Source organism: Mytilus galloprovincialis, chromosome 1, assembly GCF_965363235.1.
Source record: "Mytilus galloprovincialis chromosome 1, xbMytGall1.hap1.1, whole genome shotgun sequence".
Classification (NCBI taxonomy): domain Eukaryota; kingdom Metazoa; phylum Mollusca; class Bivalvia; order Mytilida; family Mytilidae; genus Mytilus; species Mytilus galloprovincialis.
The window spans coordinates 121,226,878-121,251,332 of NC_134838.1; the positions used below are offsets into that span (position 1 = coordinate 121,226,878).

Below are 24,455 nucleotides of genomic sequence, written 5' to 3' on the forward strand. Positions count from 1 at the left end.
CAACTAAACTTCATCCATTGGAAAAAAATGTCCTGGTTAATGTCAAGAGCATTGAATTAATAATTTATATATTGCCAAGATTGAGACTGAAAAACTGTTGCTCGAAAGTAGGTAAACTTTAGATAGAGAGAAGGATTTTATTTTAACAGTTATCAACAAGATTGTGATCTGTTTTATATTTTATGTTCAGGCACTGCAGACAGACATTCTTAAACATTCTCATGACCATGACAATTTGAACAGAGAGGGCCAATCATTGATAGGATTAGTGGATACAGATAAAAACCATGTGACTGACACACTATTTGATGCTAACAAACGATGGGAAAATCTCAGTCAAGGTAACTATTCCACAGATTTATCATTATATGCATCTAAATACACATGTTATGCAGTTGTAAAATAAAAAATTCTAATGTAATTTCATAATTCAAATGATAAAACTTTGTAAAACTGGAACTAAAATTATGTTTTAATTCTTTTCAATTACAGTATATATGTAGAATATTAAGAAGTTGTGATAGACAGTTAATAGATAGTTTTCTTTGTGTCAGTTTTTAAACGTGACACTTATATAATTACTGTTAGATAGCAGATATTTATTTGTTATACAGCTGTAGCAGACAAGATAGAAGAATTAGAAGACTTGTTACAGAGACTGGAGGAATTCCAGGACAACATGAGGGAATCAGAGTCTACGTTAGATAGATATAAAGATAAACTTGACACTCATCTGAAACAGGGTAGTTCATCTAAAGATCCCAAGCACATAGATAAAATTAAGGTAAATAAATTGCAGTATGAGTATCAAAATAATTATCTCACATTCTATTACTTTTAATTATTCTTTTTCAGTGATGATTTGAATTGGAAGAGAATTCATGTAGTATACCATATATGATAGGATTATTTGTAATAATATTTGTGAATATTGTCCCGATTAGGTTCCATTGAGCTTGCAAGTGCAGTATATATACTACGTCAAGGGTTAATATAAACAAAAAACTATTGCATTCTTACTTTCATAATGTTCTTCGCAGGAAGTGCTATGCTATTCAATGATTAGATTTGTTGTTGCTATCTAATATTAGGTATATTTGCAATTGACCAATACTAGTGAAAATTCAATAAAATCACTTCAAAAATTTTGTAACTTTTTCTTATATTAGGTACATTTGCATTTGACAAATAACAACAATTTTATTTAACTATTTATTTTACACAGGCATGGCAAGAAGATGTAGATGCCATCACATCACAGGTAGACTATGCTGAGGCATTACTGGATGGGTTACAAGTCCAAGGGGACATCACTGCTCCTCTGGTTACCAATCTAGAGAAAGCAAAACAGAAACATGATCAGCTACAACAAGAGCTGGCAGACGTAGTTGAAGAAATGGAGAGTGGTGCTATGGTTCTAACACAATATCAGGTAGGTCAGAGATCAAGGTCATATCTTGTCATAACCTCAATTCGTAAGTGTGAAGTTAAGGTGCTCTTGCAAAGGCTTAATTGTTTTATTTTGTTACTATCATATATATTAATACTATGAATTCTTTTTCTTTTACCTGAAAACATTTTCGCATTAAAATTATGACTGCAAAAAAAAAAAAACCCTTGTATGGGTGTATATGTAAAGGGTATAATAAGTTTTTTGTCAGATTTATTATTAGAAGATGTATTTACAGGATCTTGTCCAGAATGTAGGTTCAGAACTGGCTCATTTAGATGCTGAATTTACTTCACTTGACCCTATTGGACGAGATGAATCCATGCTGAGAGGCCAACAAAGGGAAAATGAGGTTGGTATAATTTCAGTTATGTTATGTTTTACATAAATGTACATATAGTAAATTGTAAATATTTTCTTGTAAATTTTTTTCAATGTTTTTCGGTAAATTAAATTTTGAGTATAGTGGTCAACATTTAGTGCATCAAATATCCCCCTTTAATACAGGAGAAAACAATCTGTTTACAACTCTAAATCTATGAAGATATGCCTACATACATATTCTTCATATTACCTAGAGACAAAGTCAAACTAAACAGGTTATCCAGAGTGTAGCCTTATGTTTGGAATAGTAAATGTTGACTACATTTGATTGAATTGCACTCCGATTTCTTAAATTATTATGTATAATTATATTTTAAAGGACTTAGTGGTAGAAATAGAGGTATGATATTTGTTTCTGTTGCTTTGCACTTGGATGATGATAATGACGAAGTGTTAGAGTGCTTTTAATTTAGATTTGTGGGATTAATCAACCAAACAGGGACAGGCAGATTTAAGACTTTGGAAATGAAAAACATCCTTACTATTTTGATTGTTGAAAAAATATTAGACAACCTTATACTTTTTTTTTGTGTCAATAGTTCTTTAGATCAAGTCGAAGTAAATAAGGGTTTCCTTAATTTCAATAGATTTAATTTTAATGGCTACCAATGAGTAACATTATTGACATTTTGATGTAAGAATATTGAAATTTTGTACGATCCATAAAGTTCAGAAATAGCACATTGTTCCCAAATGGCAGAGAATTACTTCGACTTGGAACTTTGAAAAGTACACTAATAGTTTTTAGAAAAGTAGGAAACATAAATGTCAACTCATATGAAAGTGAGCTTCTCAATATTTATTATCTAAAAACAAATTTGATATGGTCTGAAAAATGGTAAATGATTCTGGTTATTAATTTTTGGAATCAGAATAATTTAAATTGATTCAAAAATTAATAATTTAACTGCAAAAAGTAAGAAAGAAAACAGAAAACATAGCATAATTATCTCAGGCCTGAAATGAATTCCTATGAGGAAGTATCACCTTCACCCTTAAGAGGTTTAGAAAGTTGACATCTATGATTATATAAAGTCTTAAACCTGTCTTATAATAACTTAAACTGTAGTCAAAACTGGCTTTAAATGCACAAAGCTGCTAGTCAAACACATTTTGAATGAGTTATTAAAAAAAATATCTGATTAATCTGTTCTAAAGAAATACTGAAACATTCTGAAGATTAGTGTTTTGTTATTCTTAAATTTCTAGTACTGTACTTTTTGTATAACATTAATATTCAATGCATCATGCCATTTTACAGAATGGTTGTATCTTAGTGAGTTATTCTTGTCAAATCTTTAATTTATTATTTGTGGAAAATGAAATATATACACCTCCTTGTTTACATTCTGAACAGCATGTAAAATAGCTTTCATTCTAGAACACTACCATTTTCTATGTTTAGTTTGGGCAAATGATTGTATTCACATAGGTTCCATTGCTATGGACTGTATTTTGTCAACATCTTTAGTTCAGCGAGACTAGAGACACAATGACAAATAAATTTTTGTACATTTTCAAATTACTTTCAAACTCTGAAGAAGTCTAAAAAGATTATAGAAGAATGAAAAATATTTATGAAATCTCAAATGAGAGGTAATATTTGGAGAGAAAAAAAAAACACCTCAATTTATTCTGATTACAAAGTGAACTTGCTTTTATTAAGATGGCTTATGTTGCTGATGGTTTTATTTATTGTATGGCCTATTTTTTGCTAAGCACCAAATTATAAAGGGTTCTCACTTTGTTTAGCTTATTTTTTATGTTATTGCTGGTATGGGACTGTGAAAAATAGCTTCAAAGACACAAATTCATTTTCACTCAAACAAAGATAGGAAAACAAATTGATCCTGTCAAGAATTTATTTTGAAGAGCCTATTCATTTGAAAATAACTTGTTCTGATCTTTCATGAAACCTGTGAAATCTTGATAATCCTACTCCATCTTTTGTATGCTGAATTTTATTTTTTATTTGGGAAGTTTTACTGTGATTAACATTTAAGTAGTTCATGTAGCTTACATCTAGAAATGTGTGACATTAATTTTTGATAAATGGATGGGGTATTCAAAATGTATTTTATTTATAAGGTAGTGCCAGATGCATCTATTTTGAATTGTCATGTGTTTAGGTAAAAGAAAGATGCCTTTGATTAATTGTTCAAACAAAAATGAATAATGGCTATAAAGATTAAAAGTAACAAATGTTTTCTAAGATATATCTTTATTCTTTAAACATGAATGAAAACATTACATTACTTCTGTCATAGAAGAATAACACTATAAACTCTTTGTTCCATTTTCAGGAGTTCATTTCTAAGCTGCATGACATTGAGGCTAAGATAGATGACGTCAAACGTAAGACAGACAGCCTCAAATCCTCAGGTTACCTTACTGATACTGGGGTTTTATCTCCTGTAAGTATGACATCACCAGATAATGATTTTTAGGAGATTAATTTGCCTTAAAAAAAAACTTCTGTTATAGCAGATTTCCAGATTCATGTAAACGTTAAGTTCCATATGATAAACGTGTGTTGTTGTTGACGCACATAGGTTCAAGATAGCTATGTACTATTCTTTTCTAATTTGAAATGTAGAATGTTTTTATTAGATTTTTTTCAAGCTATTTTACGGTCACAAAATTTTGTCTTAACACAATCTTTTTGTTGCAGATGAAACAAATTCAAAAGCAGTTTGACAACTTGAAAGACAAGGCAGAAAAACGTAAAGAAGACCTTGCTCAAACATTCCGTAAGATGGAAGGTGTGGATGATAACCTACGTAGAATGAGAACTAGCATTGATAGAGCCTCAGCAGAATTAGATATGCATGAACCCATTGGTCATGATGTGGAACCAATCAAAAGACAGCAAGAGGAACTTAAGGTATGTGTATAAATGTTTATCATTTCTGAATCAGCTGTTTTGTTGTATATTACTTTTCATTACATTGTTTAAAATCATACTATCATAAAAGTTTAGACTCTTGGTAAAAACTTTATTTTGTTAACATTTATAAATATTTTTTGATAATTGTCTATTAATCTTTTTTCAAAATTGTTTCAGCAGTTAAAGAGAAATATGTTCATGGATGATATCCAAGTCAAATTTTACCTAGCAAAATTTAAAACTTGACAAAATTGTATTTTATATGTCATTGTATTCACAGTTATTCCAGAAATCTGTATTGGAGCCATTATTGAAGAGAGTAGAATCTGTCCAAGGTGATGCTCAGACTCTGGTACAAACATCAGCCCCTGGAGTCAATACTGGAGGACTCGAGTCAGATCTAGAAATCATGGTTGATAAATGGTCAGAACTGAATGAGAAGGTACAGAATACATATATTTGATTACTCTCACACTTTTGAATACATGGTTAGCTGGCTGAATTCCTAGTTTTTAAATTCAGAATTTAGTTTGGGTAATTATTTTAGTTATTTTATTTGATGTTTTATGAGATATGATTAGCATCCATTAGTTGGAAATGAGAGGTAGTGAACTTTTTCTTAATGGACTATAATAAACAAATGTATGAAGCTTTTACATAGGTGTTTAGAAAGAGATCAAGTGAAAACAAGCATGGCCATAGATAATAAAACTGCCTTAATAGAAAGGTGATTAGAAAGAAACTGAAAAATTGCCTGTTGAAGAATAAGAAAATAAAACTATTTCTTAGTTTCTAGATTATAACTAACAGCTTGTTGCATGAATTTTAGGTCTTGGAACGTGAGCATAACTTAGACAATGCATTGTTACAAGCTGGTAAATTCAATGATGCTTTAGACTCGCTCCTCAGTTGGCTAAAAGAAACAGAAGATATGGTTCAGAACCAAAAATCTCCATCCACTGACTACAAAGTGGTTAAAGCTCAATTGCAAGAACAAAAAGTAAGTAAGGAAATGGTGATGATTGGTGATAAGGAATTTGACTGTCATAGTATTTTGTACTTGATGTTTTCATTGGTGATAAGGGATTTGACTGTCATAGTATTTTGTACTTGATGTTTTCATTGTTTCAATAGGGATTTGACTGTCATACAGGTCATAGTATTTTGTACTTGATGTTTTCATTGGTGATAAGGAATTTGACTGTCATAGTATTTTGTACTTGATGTTTTCATTGGTGATGAGGGATTTGACTGTCATAGTATTTTGTACTTGATGTTTTCATTGGTGATGAGGGATTTGACTGTCATACAGGTCATAGTATTTTTTACTTGATGTTTTCATTGGTGATAAGGGATTTGACTGTCATAGTATTTTGTACTTGATGTTTTCATTGGTGATAAGGGATTTGACTGTCATAGTATTTTGTACTTGATGTTTTCATTGTTTCAATAGGGATTTGACTTTCATACAGGTCATAGTATTTTGTACTTGATGTTTTCATTGGTGATAAGGAATTTGACTGTCATAGTATTTTGTACTTGATGTTTTCATTGGTGATGAGGGATTTGACTGTCATAGTATTTTGTACTTGATGTTTTCATTGGTGATGAGGGATTTGACTGTCATAGTATTTTGTACTTGATGTTTTCATTGGTGATGAGGGATTTGACTGTCATACAGGTCATAGTATTTTGTACTTGATGTTTTCATTGGTGATAAGGAATTTGACTGTCATAGTATTTTGTACTTGATGTTTTCATTGTTTCAATAGGGATTTGACTGTCATACAGGTCATACTATTTTGTACTTGTTTTCATTGGTGATAAGGGATTTGACTGTCATACATGTCATAGTATTTTGTACTTGATGTTTTCATTGTTTCAATACAGATTCAGAATCAAAACTTATTCAAGGTAAGTGCTTATTATTTTATAATGAATCTGAACACATTTTGTTTCAACGTTGGAAAATAAGAATCAATGATCAAACTTACAAAATTAAAAAACAGTGTATTTTTTAAGATAGATAATAAAGGCTTAACAGTTTACTATTGAGAAACAGTATTTAGATAAAGTACTTTATAAATCAAAACATTTGTTCATGATCTGATGACATTGTTTTCAGTTCTTGATGAAGATGTTAGACGATAGAGAAAGCAGTGTTAAATCAGCAAAACAACTTGCCGATAATCTATTGAAAAACCTTGACTCTAGAGAGCAAAAGGCTATACAGAATCAGTCAGCCCAGTTACAGCAGAGATGGGACGTGTTACGACAGAATGCTGCTAATCGTTTAGACAAGTTAGAGGATGTGGTTGGATTAGCTAGGGATTACCAGGAAGTGAGAGACCCTCTTTGTCAATGGCTAGACATGACCGAGAAAAAGTTTGCTGCTTTAGAACCGTCAGCAATGGATACTGAAGGCATAGAAAATATCATTACTTCATTAAAGGTAAGCAAAATAATTCTAGTGGCTAGACATGACAGAGAAAAAGTTTGCTGCTTTAGAACCGTCGGCAATGGATACTGGAGGCATAGAAAATAGCATCACTTCACTAAAGGTAAAGGAATTCTTTAATCTTAAAAACAGATAGTTCTTGCTGTAGTTCCTGTGCTAAAAAAATATTTTCTGTATATGTGGCATCTGAAATGTGTTATTTGATTTAATTTCTTTGGAGAAATAAAAATTTATAGGTTTGATAGTTTACTTGAAATATTATTCAATCCATATAACACTACAGGAATTGTCTTTGAAAAAAAACCAAAAAAACATGTTTTTGTTAGGCACTTATTATAAAAAAAAAAAGTTAAATAATTGTGTAATTACAGGATATGGAGGATGACATTGCTAACCAAGAATACAACTTCCAGAACTTAGGAGACAAATCTGACAACTTACAGAAATATTGTTCAGGTACAAATTTCTAAATATTTAAAACTTGTATAATAATAGATTAAGATTGGGATTACAAACAGACCTTGATACAAGAACAAAATGCTATAATGACTTGAACAAATTTACTTTGCATACTTTTTTGTAGCATTTTATAAGTTGATCATAGTATAATGTTTATATGTCTTATTAAGAATATTATAAGACTTGAAGTGTGATACTTATTGAATATCCCTTTGATATTGTTTGCCTCTCTTTTACATGAGGATTTTGGAAGTGAAAGAGAGGGAGATGTTAAAATTACAATCAACTGTTACTTTGGTATAGGGTCTTTCTGTTCAGTGTAATTTTCCATTCCTTTATCTGAGAACTTAAGATGGTTTTATAGAGAACTGATTCTACAAAATATAGTAATATTGCCTAGTTGCTACTTCATTTTAACTGTAAGAACTTAATAAATATCTTTTTGCCAATATAAAGCTTAGCTAAGGTCAGATATTTGAATACTAGAAAACAAATAGAAAGTATGTTGTATAGTAAACACTGTAAATGGTTACCTTATAGGACCTGATGCTGATACACTAGACAAGAAAACCAAAGCATTCCAGAGTAGATTCTCAGATCTCCGTAACAAAGTCTCAGATTCTACGGAACAAATGGAAGAAGCTTTACCTCTCGCCAAAAACTTTAATGTAGCACATGCTAAATTCCTAGACTGGGTCCTATCAGTAGAACCACAACTAAGAGCCAAGGAAGCCACAGGACCAGAAGCTTTTGAACAAGTACAGGTGAGACAAACTATTTTAGGATCAAAATGATTATTAAAAGTAAGATTCAAGTCAAAAATGTTTGTTTTTTTTACAAAAAGGCAGATTACGATATGAAAATAATTAGTGTTCATTTAAGAAAAAATAATTACTCTTGAGGTTGAAATACAAAAATGAAAAAGAAATTTTCATTTTCTTTTTGAATTGGGTTTAGAGAAGTAAAGTTAAAGATGTTTGAACAGCTTTTCTTGGAAATACATCTCCTTTTACTTTTGTTTTAGAACTTTGTTCAACAATTACAAGAGATTCAGGCTGTGATAGAGACACTGAATAATGATGGTAACCTGTTAGCTGAGCTTGCTCCTGGTGATGCTGGGCTTAGAGTGGAAGATACTATCAATAAAAACATGAAACGATATGATGCTGTCAATGACAACATACAGAGAAGGTCACAGAAACTTAGGTCAACAAAACAAAGGTCATCTGAGGTAAGATTAGAGGTCAAATAGTATACATAATGTAAAGGGCATCTGAGGGAAGAATAGGGGTCAAATAATATCCATAATTAGGAAGTCACCTTGCAGTGTCCACAAAACACGAGGTTATCTGAGCTAGGATCCATGATACATATGTTATTCTATGTAAGAAATACAAAAGATGAACAGATGTATATAAATGTTACTAAATGAAAGCGGATGCAGACAAAATCTGCAATTAAGCAAGTAAATGTTAAAAATTTCAATGCTTGAAAAAACCTGTACAAAATATGAAAAGGTAGCAATACATTTTACTTATGTTGTTTCCAGATTGTAAATGATATGAATGACTTGATAGAATGGTTTGATGATGAGGCTAAAAAGATCAAATCTGCTGAAGATGTTAGTAGTGATCCTGTCAAACTCAACAAACAGATAGCTGAACAAAAGGTATGCAGAAAGATTATTATACAGATAAAAAGAATGGTCATCGTTGAAATATGTTATCATATTTGTACATTCTCACATAGTTAAAAAGTGTCTTTATTCTGAATCATTGTATTATGCCAAATGATATAGCAGCTGATTACAATCCTATTTTATATATTTAAAAATTATATTTTTGAGACAAAAAGTTGATAAGAAGTACAATAACTACCTTTACATAGATAAACTTTATTTTATACAAGTAAGGAAAAAGCCATTTCTTTGTGATAAAATAAATATCAGTGCCTAAAAAGTTTGATAGAATTCTTTGAGCAACAAATATTTTAGATACTCTTTCTATATTACAGGCAATTAATGACGACATCAGCAGCCAGAAAGCCAAAGCCAGAGAATTCATAACCAAGGGTAAAAAATTATTACGAGAATCTTCATTTGAGGATGATCCACAATTAAGAGAAAGGGTCGAACATTTAAAACAGAAAGTAGATGCTGTAGGAAAACTAGGTGTAGATAGATTGAGTCAACTAGAACAGACTCTGCCATTGGCTAAAGCTTTTTACGATACACATCAGGATCTGATCACATGGTTTGCAGAAGTTAATCCCACGCTTGCTGAGTTAGATATTATGTCCATCGATGCAGATCATGTAAAGAGACAACAAGATCAAGTCAAGGTATGAACAATTTTAATTTTGTGTAATATTAAAATTAGTTCAAACATATTTAGTCAATACATATGTATTGGATATAAAAGTCACTTGTATAGTTTTAAAAATAATCAATGAATTAAAATCAAACAATAGATCAATATCAACTTTACTTATTGCAAAGACACTATAAATACCATGGCTTGCCAACAACGATATTAATTTTTTAACGTAATGGTCTCCTTTTCACTAGGTATTAAAACAAGAAGTACAGGACCACAAACCAGTGATTGACAGACTTAACAAGACAGGAAATGCCTTAGTCAAACTTTGTGGGGCACATGATTGTCTCAAAGTTCAGAAGATGCTTGATAAGGACAACAAAAAATTGGATGATATGAGAAACTCGCTGAGAGACCGATCAATGTCTATAGATGAAGCTTTGCAGCAATCAGCTGAGGTATTTATTGTCAGAGAACAAATTTAAGTTCGGAAATCCATCTTTTTTAAATTCTAGATATAAGATGTTACAATTTTAAGATTATGAAGAAAAATATCAAAAAATTTAGTGGACCCAAGAAGTGATTTTGAATACGATAATCATATGTACAGTAACTTGTTTCAGTTTTGTAATGTTTTAATAGTGTCTGTTTTACCTGTATTCATTCAGCTGTTTGACATGTATACAATACTGCGATATTGCTTACTCACAAATATGCATGGCCTTATCAATAGTTTTTGTCCAAGGATTAAGTACTGCAAACACAATTATATGATTTCCTGCACACAAATAATGGGATCATAATTTTGAATGACAGTTCTAATAAATGGAATCCTGATCCATTCTCAGTAGTATAAATCTACATTATCCTATTTGACTTCTAATTGTAGTTCACAGACAAGTTAGAAGACATGTTAGAGACCTTAGCAACAACAAGTGAACAAGTAGAGAATGCTGAACCAGTGTCTGCTCATCCTGACAAACTCAGAGAACAACTCGCAGAAAATAAGGTTACATTCTAAACTTTCTATGCTATCACACGGACAACTTTGAGTCATAACCATTTATGTTTTACAATGACTTTGGTGATTACTCAGTACTATTTGTGTGTTTAAATTGTTAAAGAGAATATGCAGTTTTCTATCATATGACATAAAAAAGTAGATTAAAGGCACAGTTGCATCGCTATGATAGATTGTACAATGTTTTCAATATTGCAGTGTGAAAGTTTACCAATCTTTAAATATATTTTATGATAATTGTAAAAGTGAAAGTTAACAAATCTTTAGATATATTTTATAGTACTGAATAGTACAGGCATATTTGTAATGTTTGACTGATTTTTATAGGCTTTGTTGGAAGACATGGACATGAGACAGACTGCTCTACAGTCCATTAAATCTACTGCTGAGGACCTGATCAATCAAGCTGGCAGTGACCAGGATGAGGCAGTCAAAGGTATAATGTTCTTCTTATGTGGAATCACTATGATGAAATTGATAAAAGATAAAATAACAGCTGTCATATAAATAATGAAATAGTCTTTGAAATGGCTTCAACCAGTAAAGATGATCCCATTAATGAATTTATTTGTTGCTGAGACCTTTTTTTTTTTTTAATGAATTTGTCACTATTAAAAAGAAGTACATTCAAAACAAAAATATTCTGCTTTAGATGTACAACAAAAGTTAAATGAACTGATAGACCTGTACGAAGGTATCAAGGATGCCACACATTCCCGTACTCAAGCTCTGGAGGAAACACTGGATGTGTCAGAACGATTCTGGGATGACTTGCATTCTCTTGCTGGTACAATCAAAGACCTACAAAATGCCATAGTCCACCAGGACCCACCTGCTTTAGAACCAGCAATCATCAGAGAACAACAGGATTACATGGAGGTATATTTCACGACTAATTGTTTATCATTATTGGGGGTCGCATGTGGCTGTAGTATGAAGTGATTGGGATGATGAACTTTCCCAGAATTTGATTCAAATGATATAATTTTTCTTCTATTTTATTTCTTTTTCCAAATCAGTTGTATGTTTCCCTAACAGAATTCTGTAAGCTGTATTGCTTTTGAATATTATCATATGATATTTAAGTAAATAATGTGTATACTTTTGTGTATTGTACATGTAAATGCATCTTTTGTTCAAAATTTAACATCCTTTCTGATTTTTGTAAAACATTGAGGAAAAGATTAATTGAAGAAACCTCATATTTTATTTACAATTTGTTTTTCATCAATAGGCACTGAAAGATGACATTGAAGCAACTCAAGCAGACATAGAAGATGTCAGTCAGACTGGGGATCAGCTTGTATCACTGTGTGGGGATCCAGAAAGACCAGAGGTGGAAAAAAATGTAAACGACCTTCAATTAACCTTAGGAAATGTGGCAGACAAGTTTGAGAAGAGATCCAAAGACCTGGAAGTAGCTCTGACCAAGGCTGTTCATTTCCAGGATGAACTTATGGTAGATACATGTTTAATTTTGATTTTCAATTTTGTATTGTCTGAAATTATTGTTTGCTGTTTTAGGCAAATTTGATGGTAAAGGTCTTATTCTTTGTGATTAATGTTTTTGCAGAAAAAAGTCTGCATTGTAGTCTTAAATTTTGGCTCTACGCATTCCTTGATGAATTTCAATTCATATAAGATTTCTGTCCACAGCAAAAAGGCAAATGTTTTACTTATTTATGTAAAGTATTTCATAGAATCACAGATCACTCCTGTTCTTTTCAATTACTTTCTGTTTTATAAAGCACAATTCTTTAAACTTATACATAATTTTGTTTTAACACTTTCTAAGTCAAATAAGTGTATGTCATGCATCAAGGAGACATGACAGACATGTTCTTGTGTTTCATTGTAGAAAATATTAGTCTGGCTGCAGAAGAATGAGGTTAAAGTGAGAGAGTTTGGCCATGTTGGTACTGACTTTGATACCATCAAAATTCAGTGGAACCAAGTAAAGGTGAGTAAAAGAATTCTGTGATATTAACACTGACTTTGATGACCTTAAGAATTATTGAAGACATTAACTTTGAAATGCACATCTGATGCAGTATAATATGTACTGTTAATGTTATTTTTCATGTTAATCTGATACAGTGGAACTATCAAGTATTGTAGAACAAAGCATACAGTTGGGGTTTTGTTCTAACAAAGATCAACAATTGAATTTAGTAAATGTAAATAAAGCATTAGTAAATCGCGGTATTGGATTTGATAATCTGATTATTATATATTTGATTATAAAATATTTTCTTTGTATAATCAGGATATGAAAGCCAAAATAGAACCAAAGCAAGTTGATGTGGAAGCATTAAATCAGAAAGCCAATGACCTTGCCAAGGACAGCACTCCAGAACAGGCAGCCATTGTTAAAGAACCTATGTCAAGTGTCAATAAAAGATGGGACAATCTGCTGGAAGGACTTGGAGATCGGGAGGTAATGTATTCACATTGTTTCAGCTACAACATCTGCAAAAGAATATTATATGGTAGAAATATTTGCATTGAAGATTAGGTTCAGATAAAATTCTTCAGAGTGAATTGTTAGTCATGTAATAAAAGATATGTTAAGATTCATTGCAAAAGATGTGTTTGATTTGTCTTGGATTGGTTTTTCTATTGCTTTTTGATCTAAGAATATTTCTGCCCTGAAATTTGATTATTGAAAGTTTGTTATTTTATTGTTTTTATTGTAATGAATATTTCTAACCTTAAGCTAGTTAATTGAAAGTTTGTTATTTTTATTGTAGAGAAAGTTACAGATGGCCATGTTGAATGTTGGTCAGTTTGAGCATGCTCTGAATGAACTGCTTGCCTGGCTGGATAAAACTGACCAGTCTTTAGATGATGCTACTTCAGTGAATGGTGACCACAAATCTATAGAAATAGAACTGGCTAAACTCAAGGTAATTACTAACTTAAATTTCGAGTTTATGATTCTTATTTTGTGTTAAAGAATGGGGGGGGGGGGGGGGGGGGAAAGCTGTTAACTTGAAATGAAATTATCATCTGTCAATTCATTATTTGGTGAGTTTCTAACTTTCATGGATGTTGTAGGTGCAGGTGAACCACATATAATTTCATGTAGACTTGTTAACAGAATTTGTCAAAACCATGAACTCATGAATCCAAGAAAATAAAGTTTTAAATCTATGTTATATTGATATTGAAATCGACATGATATATCCATTTTATGCTGATGTGGTATTACAGAACAATAAGTTCATAGGTTAATTATTGTTCATGTTTTCAGGTCATACAAAATGACGTTGATGGCCACAAAGAAAGTGTCGATTCCTTGAAAGAAGCAGGTGTTCGTGTGGTTGCTAAGGAACATGGTACAGACTCTCCTGTAAAAAGGAAACTCAATGAGATCAACACCATGTGGGGCCGTGTACAAGATAAATGTAACAACAAACATAAACGGCTAAAGGATGCTCTCAGAGAGGTAAAAACCCTGGATTTCAATGAATTTAGCATATTTGCATAAATTCTTTATGAATACATTTTGCAGATGAAAATTATGAAAATTAAACTATTATATTTGACAGTTAAAAACCAGTCAAAAGACCTTGTATGTTTGTATAACTAGTTAAGATTTACTTTTTATTTTATTTGCTTGTAGGAGTGTAATATGAAAAGTTTTGGTTTTTATCATTGCTGTGGAGCATATTTCATTGCTAGAATGTAATTTTACAACTCATTGATTTATTTTTTTAAGGCCAAGTCCTTTGCTGGTGATCTACAAGATACATTGGCCCATATGTCAGAGTTAGAGGATAATTTGATAACATCAACACCAGTTGGCGGCTTACCTGAGACAGCCAAAGAACAGTTTGAGAAATTCATGGTGAATACTTAAAGCTCTTATTAAAATAGCACGGTTTTTGTTGAAATTTAAAAGTTTAGATATCTAGGATTTGAGTATCTCTTCTTAATGAATTTATGTTAGAACTCAGCTACTCAACATAATCTGTAAAAGGAACAAAATTGGATAACTAATCAATACCAGTGAAAAGTACAGAGCAATTTTATTCATCACTCAGTTCAAAGAATAGAACATTTGTTCCTCATAATTATAAGTTAAAAGAATCTAGCACTTTTGTTATTAGTTAAAAGAAGGGCACATTTGTGTTCATCAATACCAGTTAAAAGAGTATTGTCTTCATCATTATTAGTTTTAAATAAAAAACCAAAGCATTTATTAACATACATAATAATTATAACTGAATTTGTCAAATGACTTTAATGCATACCTCAAAAATGTGATGTTTTCCTTTTCAAACTGTAAATGAATGCATATGTGTGTGTTTTAGCATGTGTACAATGAACTAGATAACACAGATAGAAGGATAGGTAAACTGACAGAAGCTGGAAACAAACTGGCAGCTAAAAAGTCTGACACTGCTGCTAATAGTATCAGACAAAGCCTGGGAATACTACACCAAAGATGGGAAAATATCAGGACTAGAGCTGAGGATAGAAAGGTATATTATAGTTCCATGGGTAAATTGCTTTAAGACAAATTTACCATTTACCCTGAAAATATTACACTATTTTGATCTACTTTAGAAAATTTTGTATGTATTATAACAGAAATAACATCTAAGTAAGAATATAGTTTTTATGAAGATTTCACTGATTCTTTTAAGTTATGAGCTTTATTAATTTGTCTTATTGGTTTTGGTTATTGAAGAAGAAATATAGTTATTAAAATGATGACAATCATGTTAATCATGTTTATCATTATGAGCATGTTAATCATTATTAGGCAAAGCTAGAGAGTGCAGTAGGACAAGCCAACAGTTTCAGTGATGACCTTAACAGGTTTATAGCCTGGTTAACAGACACGGAGAAGACACTGAACAACCTGAAACCAGTCAGTCGTTTGCTTGACAGGATAGCAGTTCAAATTGAAGACCACAAAGTAAGAAACCTGCATATTATAACAGTTTGCAATATGCAAAATGGGAACAATCTTTTTCGGGTTAACTAAGTTGAAATTTTATGAAGAGTTCAATAAGATATTATTTTAGTGATTTATTTTTAATATTAAGTTTTGAAAAGATGTAAAACTATTTTTAAGGGTTAAATTGTTTACTTTACTACATGAATTAAGCAAAAGTATAGATGGTTTCATATTTGTATTTCAATGGAAATTGTTATGATAGATACTAAGATATTGTGTATTCTATTTCTATATCAGGCGTTACAGAAAGATGTGAGTAAGAACCGAGAGACTATGATAGCTTTGGACAAGACAGGAACACATCTGAAATACTTCAGTCAGAAACAAGATGTCATCCTTATCAAAAATCTCCTGGCCAGTGTTCAACATCGCTGGGAGAAAATTGTATCCAGGAGTGCTGAGAGAACAAGGCATCTAGAAAAGGGATACAAGGAAGCCAAACAGGTAAAGAAACATAGAAAATAGATAACTCTTGATTTAGATGTTTTTATATGGTTTTAACTTCCATCTTATAGTAGCTTGAAATATATGGTCATATTTATGATTCAGAATTTATTTTTGGGATACGATTGCTTTCAAGCAATCTGTAGACTTTTACCATTGACTCAGGGCTGCATTCCCTCACATCAACCGTTTTATTCTAAACATTCAGCAACATCTAAGATTCTTATGATTGTCTTGCTTTAAAAGGTAAAAACAAGCAAAAGGATTGAACATAAACAACTCTCCTGTATTTTCTTCTCATAATCTTCATGTTTGATATTTTCCTTGACCTATATGCATGTTTTTAACAACACGGAAAATCAGAATTAAGCAGTATTTATATTTAGTGTTTTTATAAATTTAGAAACACGTCAGAGGGAATTCCCTAGTTTTGATAAATGCGAGAGTTCTCTGAATTCCGATAATTTTATTTCTGTAATATATTAGAACTGAAGTGGAGTTTTTCCATATTTGACCGTTATAAAACTGATATTTGATACTATACTCTCATAAAGAAAGGGAGAACCATTCATCATATCATTTAATAAACGTTCTTGTTCCAAATTGCAGGTCGCGAGTTTGTTTATGTATTAATGCACATGCATATAGTTTTCTTGATTTCAAGGGGTATCAGATTGAGTGGTTGCTCTGGATTCCCCGCTTCATTGATTAATATGAAAATCGTGGGATTCTTTCTATGTCTGTCTGCTATTGAGGGTTATTGTTGTTGCATAATTTTAAATCAGATGCATCATTTAAATTAAAATAAATGTAGTGTTTACCTATAACAACCCTTCAGCCGAAATGGAGTCTTCCATATTATAGTTTCGAGTTGTCTCCCTTCCGGAAGTATTATCCGTCAAAATCGAAAGTCGAAATACAATACGACTCGTCAAGAAAAATTAACTCGCTAGATGTCGATAAACGTCGTATTATATTAAGAACGATCTCAATTTAAACAGCGGAGTGTGTATGGACATGAGTCATGCCCACGGACCCAAAGGAAATTAATATTTTAAGAGTTAGAAATGGGGTTCCTCCTAGAATTAACGGTGATAAGATACGAATTGATGTCTGTTATTCTGTAAACATTTAATTTTCACCCCTTTTTTCTCTAATCATTATAAAATTAACCCCTTTTTTCTCTAATCTTCAAAAAATTAGCCCCTTTTTTTTTCATTTTTAAAGGGCATTATTCTTTAATCATTTAACCCCATCCAAACCCTCGTTCATGCCTTTTTAGCGGCAGTATCCTTGGATCTATTTTTTTCCCTTTTTGATCTTTTGAATTTTGGCCAAATCTCAGGCATTTGCTTAATGAAAAGTTGACAGAACTGCTACACATGTGTCAATGAAAACTATGGCAATCATATCCCTCAGAGCATTCTGCTCTTTGATTTTATCATACAAACATAGTCGGTATAAGACATGATAATTACATTATGAACAAATATTGTAGATTTTAAGCTTTTATATTGTAATATAGAAGTATCATTAATTTTTTTTAGTTCCATGCCATGTGGAGAGAGTTACTTGATTGGTTAAGAGAAGCAGAGAAGACCCTAGATTCTAATCACCAAGTAGGAAATGATCCAATCAAAATAAAGGCTGAGATTGCAAAACACAAGGTAGATAATCCATTTGAATTATTCTGAAATATGTATATGGGTCAACATTTACAATTAATTCTCCATAGGTGGTAATGGTAACGTCATACCTGCCAACTTTCACGATTTAGGCGTGTACTACACGATTTTGACCCTTTGTCACGATTGCACGATCGTGATCGTGAAAAAAGCTATAAAACACGATTTTGTGAAAATTTACACGAAAAATTTCATTGTTCCCGATTTTGAACTGTGTTCAAGGGAGACAATCGTGTTAGCCAATCAAATTCAGTGTTTCTTGTGATCAAATTAATGAGCCAATCAAAAACGTTTTCTCTCAAGATTATTCTAACATGCTAGATTTTGAACTTGTGTTGTAGAATTTTAAAATCTTGAACATGGGTGATTTTTCACCTTCAATGAGGTTCTTACACAGATTAAGAATAAAAGCATGGCTGATTGACAAAATTCAATGATGCAGTACTACCATAAAGATAATAAATAGTAGTTTATTCACCAATTTATTGACATTACACTTGCTTTAACATATGTTATTTATCTATTCAATTACATTACCAAATCATTAAAAGTACAATGTACTATTCTTTATTTTTCACAAGGACCAAACAAACAGGTAAATGGGGGACTGTCCCTAAGACAAGGGTCATTTGACTATAATAAAAAATAAATTATAATTTTTTTTTTACTTGAAATTGGGAAAATTCATTATATTTGTAAAAACTTTTCTAAATGAGGATTAGGATTCCAATTTTTTTAGGTCTCAGAACATTTCAAAATTATTGTACATGTGTTGACCATATAATACCAGATAGATCATAAGATGCATACATTTGTAGTTCTATGGGAAAATTTCTTCAGATAGTATGAATATGTGCTCATTTGTTAAAAAGTGGGTTTTAATGGCCTTACATTGAGGGGTTACCCCTAGCATGTCACCCCTAGGTGTTTTTCCCAACTTTATAAAGGTCCTTCTTTGTGCATAATTTTGAATTGGAAAAGCCAACAATCATTTAATATCTTTACACATGAAAATAAATCCTGGTCTTATAGCTACATGTTCATCTTTTCTATTGATATAATAATTAGAATCATGCAAATATCCTTAAGAAAAAGGCTTGTAAGCTCATCATACAAATATGACACCTTTTCTAGACCACAAAACAGCACGCGCAAAATACGTCGCAAAGAACTTAACCTTTGAAATTGTTGTCGCGCACTAAAACCCCCATGGGCACTTTCAAAAGTTGGCAGGTATGTAACGTTTTCCTCCGTTGCTCAGTCCATATGGTTTACTTGAACATGTATGATGGCTCATATCGAAGCTGATACATTTATACATGTCTGGTTAAATTTTCGGGGTGGCAAGTGAGATTACTTTTTTCCCAAATTGCTGGACCCCGGAAGATGGTGAAAAATGTCACTCTCCTCGTGAAATAATCCCAAAATTCTGATCATAAAATTCAATAAAAAAATTGTCCTTTCTAATAATTTATTTCAGGTCAAATCTACATATTTCTTTTCTCATCACATAAGCTCTATAAAACATTTCTTATTGTTCATTTATGTCCATTTTTAAAATCACAGCATCCACAATTGTATGGCGGACTAATATTTTTTTTAATTACGTCATCTGAGTTCCTCATCTCAAGGTCTATTAGGGATCCTGACCCATATGAGTAGTTAATCCATTTGAATTATTCTAAAATATGTATATGAGTAGTTAATCCATTTGAATTATTCTAAAATATGTATATGAGTAGTTAATTCATTTGAATTATTCTAAAATATGTATATGAGTAGTTAATCCATTTGAATTATTCTGAAATATGTATATGAATAGTTGCTAGGTAACCAATCAATTGAAGATTTTCAGTTTTAAAAAGGTGGAAATTTCCTTTCAGATTTTTTTTTGTTATAAAAATATACGGTAAAGCTACCTGAAAATAAAGATGAGACACCATAAATCATAATGTAAAAAAAAAATGAACGAAGAAATACAAATAAAACTTATAAATGGAAATTAATTTAACTTATTACAGAATTTTAAAATACTGAATAGACAGTATAATATTTTTTTATTTGGAATTTTTTTGAAGCCAATTCACCAATTCTCTCTACTGTGAAGTTCTCTCAGAGAACAAAATAGTCAATGACTTACCCTAGAAGCTAGACTGGTGAGATTCTGGATCCAATATTTTACTTTACAGGAATACCAGCGAGGTATTGGTACCAGACAGCCATTATATGACAGTATCAACAGGTCAGGAAGGACGTTGAAGGACAAATGTCCACCCGAGGATGTCACAGATATACAAAGAATGTTAATAGAACTGAAAACTAAATGGAACACAGTCTGTAGTAAATCTGTGGACAGGTAGGTCTTATTATAGTCAGTATTTGGGATTTTTTAATTGCTTTATGTGTATCCTTTTGTCATAAGATAGTAAGTGCTGTGAAATAATATATTTTAGGTTTTTAGTAGTCGGCAAAAAAAAAATTGTTAGTTTCACTTTCCTCTTGTAAAATTCTGTCATCAAGGCAGCTAGTTTGAGAACACTAAACTGTTGGCTGGTCAATTATTTATGAGCAACAAGAGTTATCTTTCTTCTTTTCAGGCAAAGACAGTTGGAGGAGGCTTTGTTGTTTGCTGGTCAGTTCTCTGAAGCATTACAAGCTCTGTTGGACTGGCTGGGTAAGGTAGAACCTACTCTGGGCGAAGATCAACCTGTTCATGGCGATATAGATACAGTCAATAACTTAATGGAGTCACATAAGGTGAGGTCTAGAAGAAATGGCAAATGTTATCATTTGTATTTTGTATTTTCATAGAAACAACAGTCAATTCTACCCATATTTTACCCCTGGAGCTCGTGATAAAATATTTAGCCAAGAGCCAACCAGTGGTAAAATCAGTATAAATTCAAGTCCCCATGAATTATTTCCTAAATATAACCACTCACTGAAATAGGACATCTTTTACATTCATTGTTTTCAAAGTCCCATGTTTGCAGCAGATTTTTTTTTGGCTATGGCCAGATATGCAGCTTACTATTTGATTTGTCAGCAGATTAATCTCAATTCTGTTTTACCTAACAATGTGTTCTTACTTTTTAAAGGCATATCAGCAGGAACTTGGTGCCAGGGCCAATACAGTAGAATTTGTAAGGAAACGTGCCAAAGAATTAATGGATAAATCTGAAGGTGACATGTCACAGCAACAAGCTGAATTGATAGAGTTATCTACCCTGTGGGATAGGGTTTGTAAGCTGAGTGTCAACAAACAGGAACGACTGGAACAAGCACACAAACTGGTAAGTAATAGAAATTATCTGCCTTCTTCCGACAGATGCTTTAAATTATACAAATGTATTAAAGGTGGGGTAATACCCCAGCCAGTAAACAGTTACAGGCAATGTTTGGAAAATCTGATAACTTTCAAAGTTGACTAAAAAAATGTTATAGGGCAAATATATTATTTGATGGTGGAATTTTTATAGCAATTGTATGAAGACAACAATCCTAGTTATTAGTCGGTAAACTTTCATTCATGCTTTTTACTTAAATTGTTTATTTGACAATTAATAATATTATATATATTTAGGCTGAAGAATTCCACAAGAAAGCCCAGGGATTGCTGGAATGGCTGGCATCAGCTGAGAGACAACTTAGATATAGAGGACCAATCCCTGATGAGGAACCTTCTCTGATCAAACATATAGAGGAGCACAAGGTAAAGTATAGGATGTAGTAAAGAACATTATGAGTTGAAAAAACTAAGGTGATGAAATAGGATGCTTAAAAATATCCTCACAATGAAATTTTAAGGCCAAAAATTTGACTTTGCAAATTAAATTATCTTGTATATTCATATTGTATTTTGCTAGTTTTTATTGTCGAGCCTGCAACTTTTGTTGCAGAAAGCTCGACATAGGGATAGTGATCCGGCGGCGGCGGCGGCGTTAGCTCACTTCTTAAAAGCTTTATATTTTAGAAGGTGGAAGACCTGGATGCTTCATACTTTGTATATAGATGCTTCATGTTACGAAGTTTCTGTCAGTCACAGGTCCAATGTCCTTGACCTCATTTTCATGGTTCAGTGACCACTTGAAAAAAAAGTTCAAATTTTTTGTAATGTTGATTTCTCTCTTATTATAAGTAATAGGATAACTATATTTAATATGTGCGTACCTTGCAAGGTCCTCATGTCTGTCAGACAGTTTTCACTTGACCTCGACCTCATTTCATGGATCAGAGAACAAGGTTTTGGTGGTCAAGTCCATATCTCAGATACTATAAGCAATAGGGCTAGTATATTCGGTGTATGGAAGGACTGTAAGGTGTACATGTCCAACTGGCAGGTGTCATCTGACCTTGACCTCATTTTCATGGTTCAGTGGTTATAGTTAAATTTTTGTGTTTTGGTCTGTTTTTCTCATACTATATGCAATAGGTCTACTATATTTGTTGTATGGAATGATTGTAAGGTGTGCATGTCTAGCGGGCAGATGTCATGTGACCTTGACCTCATTTTCATGGTTCAGTGGTCAAAGTTAAGTTTTTGAGTTTTGGTCTTTTTATCTAATACAATATGCCATAGGTCAACTATATTTGGTGTATGGAAATATTTTATGATCTTTATGTCAGTCGCGCAGGTTTTATTTGACGGTGACCTCATTTTCACGGTTCATTGCACAGTGTTAAGTTTTTGTGTTTTGGTCTATTTTTCTTAAACTATAAGTAATAGGTCAACTATATATGTTGTATAGAAGTATTGTTAGCTGTACATGTCTGCCTGGCATGGTTCATCTGACCTTGACCTCATTTTCAAGGTTCATTGGTTTTTGTTTAGTTATCTTGGTTAATGTTAAGTTTATGTGACAGTTGTAATAAAGCTTAGCTTTATACTTAGGACTATCAACATAATATCAATGATTAGTATAGAAGGCGAGACATTTCAGTGTGTGCACTCTTGTCTTATTTGGCCAAACAAAGTTTTGCAAAAACTTACTAGTCAGAATGAAATTTTACTAGTCTGGGGCATTGGACTAGTGGCTAACCGTGCAGACTGAATGTGTAGGTTAAAGTGAGTTTAATATTTTAATGTGCAGTTTTAATGGTTTCACTATTCATTTTCAGAAATTTGAGGAAGAACTTATGAGACAAGAGGCCCACCTAAGAGAAACACTGAACATAGGCCAGGATATAATGAAAAGATGTCACCCTGATGCCCTGTCTACACTTAAACATTGGCTATCTGCTCTTAAAGCCAGATGGGAAGAGGTGGGTGTTGCTAGATATAGTTATTATAATTCTGTTGAGGGTAGGGTATCTGGTTTAAAGAAGTAGGGTTTATCCTATTGTGGAAGTTTATGTCATGTATAAAAATCAGCCATGTTTAAAGTTGACAGATTATTGTAAAAAATTGCTATCTCTGCAATATATATTAGACTTTGATAACATCTGATCAATAGCAATAGTTGATTGTTGAAACTGTTCTCACTATTTTCTTTTTTCCTTTCTTTGGTATACATACTTCCTGATTTCTAATAAGACGTTCTATTGGTCACTGGTTTAACAATCATTGTTCAATTGGGAAAAAAATGCTTGAATAATACACGAAACAATAAGGTGAACTTAATTTTATTGGAAAATTTCTTTATTCTAACTGGATTACTCCAAGGAAATTCTTTATTATGGTCTACATGTTTCACCACTTACGGAATTAGAAACTGATTAAAATACTTGTTTGATAAAAAAAATAATACATATATGGACGTTTTCTCTATGTTTCAGTTGACTGGTATGTGTAAGACCAGAGGTAAGAAAATGGCCGAGAATCTGTCAACTGTCAGATCTAATACAAGACTTCTGGATGATCTGTTAGCCTGGTTGAATGGAGCAGAGACAACATTAATAAATGTAGACCAGGAACCCATTCCAGGGGACATTCAGGTCATCCATGACCTCATCAAAGACCATCAGGTACAGTACAAGTACTTTGTTTCTGGATTGTTATTTTTTTCATATACTGTTTAAAAAAGTCTTGGCTTTTTGATTTTATTGAGTATTTAATTTTTATGGTTTTGTTTTTAATCAAAATTCTGAAATTGATACCTATAATAAATTTTTTTTTTACAGTTACCATAGACTAAAATTTGAGAATTATTGTAAAACATTGAGGTTTATCAGTAAAAGTTTGTAGAATATGAAAATATGATTTTATACCCAACTTTTGTAGCACTTCATGAACGAAGTATCAAGTAGGCAGCCTGATGTTGACCGTTTGATTAAAGCTGACAAACAAAGGACAGCGTCCACCTCAGAACCAGCATCATACATTCCAGTGTTGAGAAACACATCAGGAAGACACACACCTGTCAAACTCACTCCAAGGTACATAG

General features: G+C 32.0%; 1 protein-coding gene across 19 annotated transcripts in view; it reads left to right on the forward strand.

The window, feature by feature from the left end:
- Positions 1-24,455, forward strand: part of LOC143055569 (microtubule-actin cross-linking factor 1-like) — a 141,541-nt gene that overhangs the window by 101,098 nt on the left and 15,988 nt on the right. For 17 of the 19 annotated variants that reach the window (XM_076228756.1, XM_076228727.1, XM_076228783.1 and 14 more), the window contains 36 exons: positions 191-341; positions 615-784; positions 1,226-1,432; positions 1,689-1,802; positions 2,154-2,174; positions 4,138-4,248; positions 4,506-4,718; positions 5,002-5,163; positions 5,551-5,721; positions 6,847-7,173; positions 7,551-7,635; positions 8,179-8,402; positions 8,663-8,869; positions 9,188-9,307; positions 9,652-9,978; positions 10,205-10,411; positions 10,843-10,962; positions 11,302-11,410; positions 11,627-11,853; positions 12,209-12,433; positions 12,833-12,934; positions 13,241-13,411; positions 13,725-13,880; positions 14,228-14,422; positions 14,696-14,824; positions 15,291-15,461; positions 15,746-15,901; positions 16,181-16,387; positions 17,935-18,054; positions 20,262-20,428; positions 20,670-20,829; positions 21,171-21,365; positions 21,656-21,784; positions 23,191-23,334; positions 23,848-24,036; positions 24,293-24,447. In XM_076228756.1, the coding sequence (XP_076084871.1) occupies positions 191-341; positions 615-784; positions 1,226-1,432; positions 1,689-1,802; positions 2,154-2,174; positions 4,138-4,248; positions 4,506-4,718; positions 5,002-5,163; positions 5,551-5,721; positions 6,847-7,173; positions 7,551-7,635; positions 8,179-8,402; positions 8,663-8,869; positions 9,188-9,307; positions 9,652-9,978; positions 10,205-10,411; positions 10,843-10,962; positions 11,302-11,410; positions 11,627-11,853; positions 12,209-12,433; positions 12,833-12,934; positions 13,241-13,411; positions 13,725-13,880; positions 14,228-14,422; positions 14,696-14,824; positions 15,291-15,461; positions 15,746-15,901; positions 16,181-16,387; positions 17,935-18,054; positions 20,262-20,428; positions 20,670-20,829; positions 21,171-21,365; positions 21,656-21,784; positions 23,191-23,334; positions 23,848-24,036; positions 24,293-24,447 (6,044 nt within the window). The remainder of the gene's footprint in view (positions 1-190; positions 342-614; positions 785-1,225; positions 1,433-1,688; positions 1,803-2,153; positions 2,175-4,137; positions 4,249-4,505; positions 4,719-5,001; positions 5,164-5,550; positions 5,722-6,846; positions 7,174-7,550; positions 7,636-8,178; positions 8,403-8,662; positions 8,870-9,187; positions 9,308-9,651; positions 9,979-10,204; positions 10,412-10,842; positions 10,963-11,301; positions 11,411-11,626; positions 11,854-12,208; positions 12,434-12,832; positions 12,935-13,240; positions 13,412-13,724; positions 13,881-14,227; positions 14,423-14,695; positions 14,825-15,290; positions 15,462-15,745; positions 15,902-16,180; positions 16,388-17,934; positions 18,055-20,261; positions 20,429-20,669; positions 20,830-21,170; positions 21,366-21,655; positions 21,785-23,190; positions 23,335-23,847; positions 24,037-24,292; positions 24,448-24,455) is intronic. The other 2 variants (XM_076228748.1, XM_076228845.1) reach the window with 1 other exon arrangement.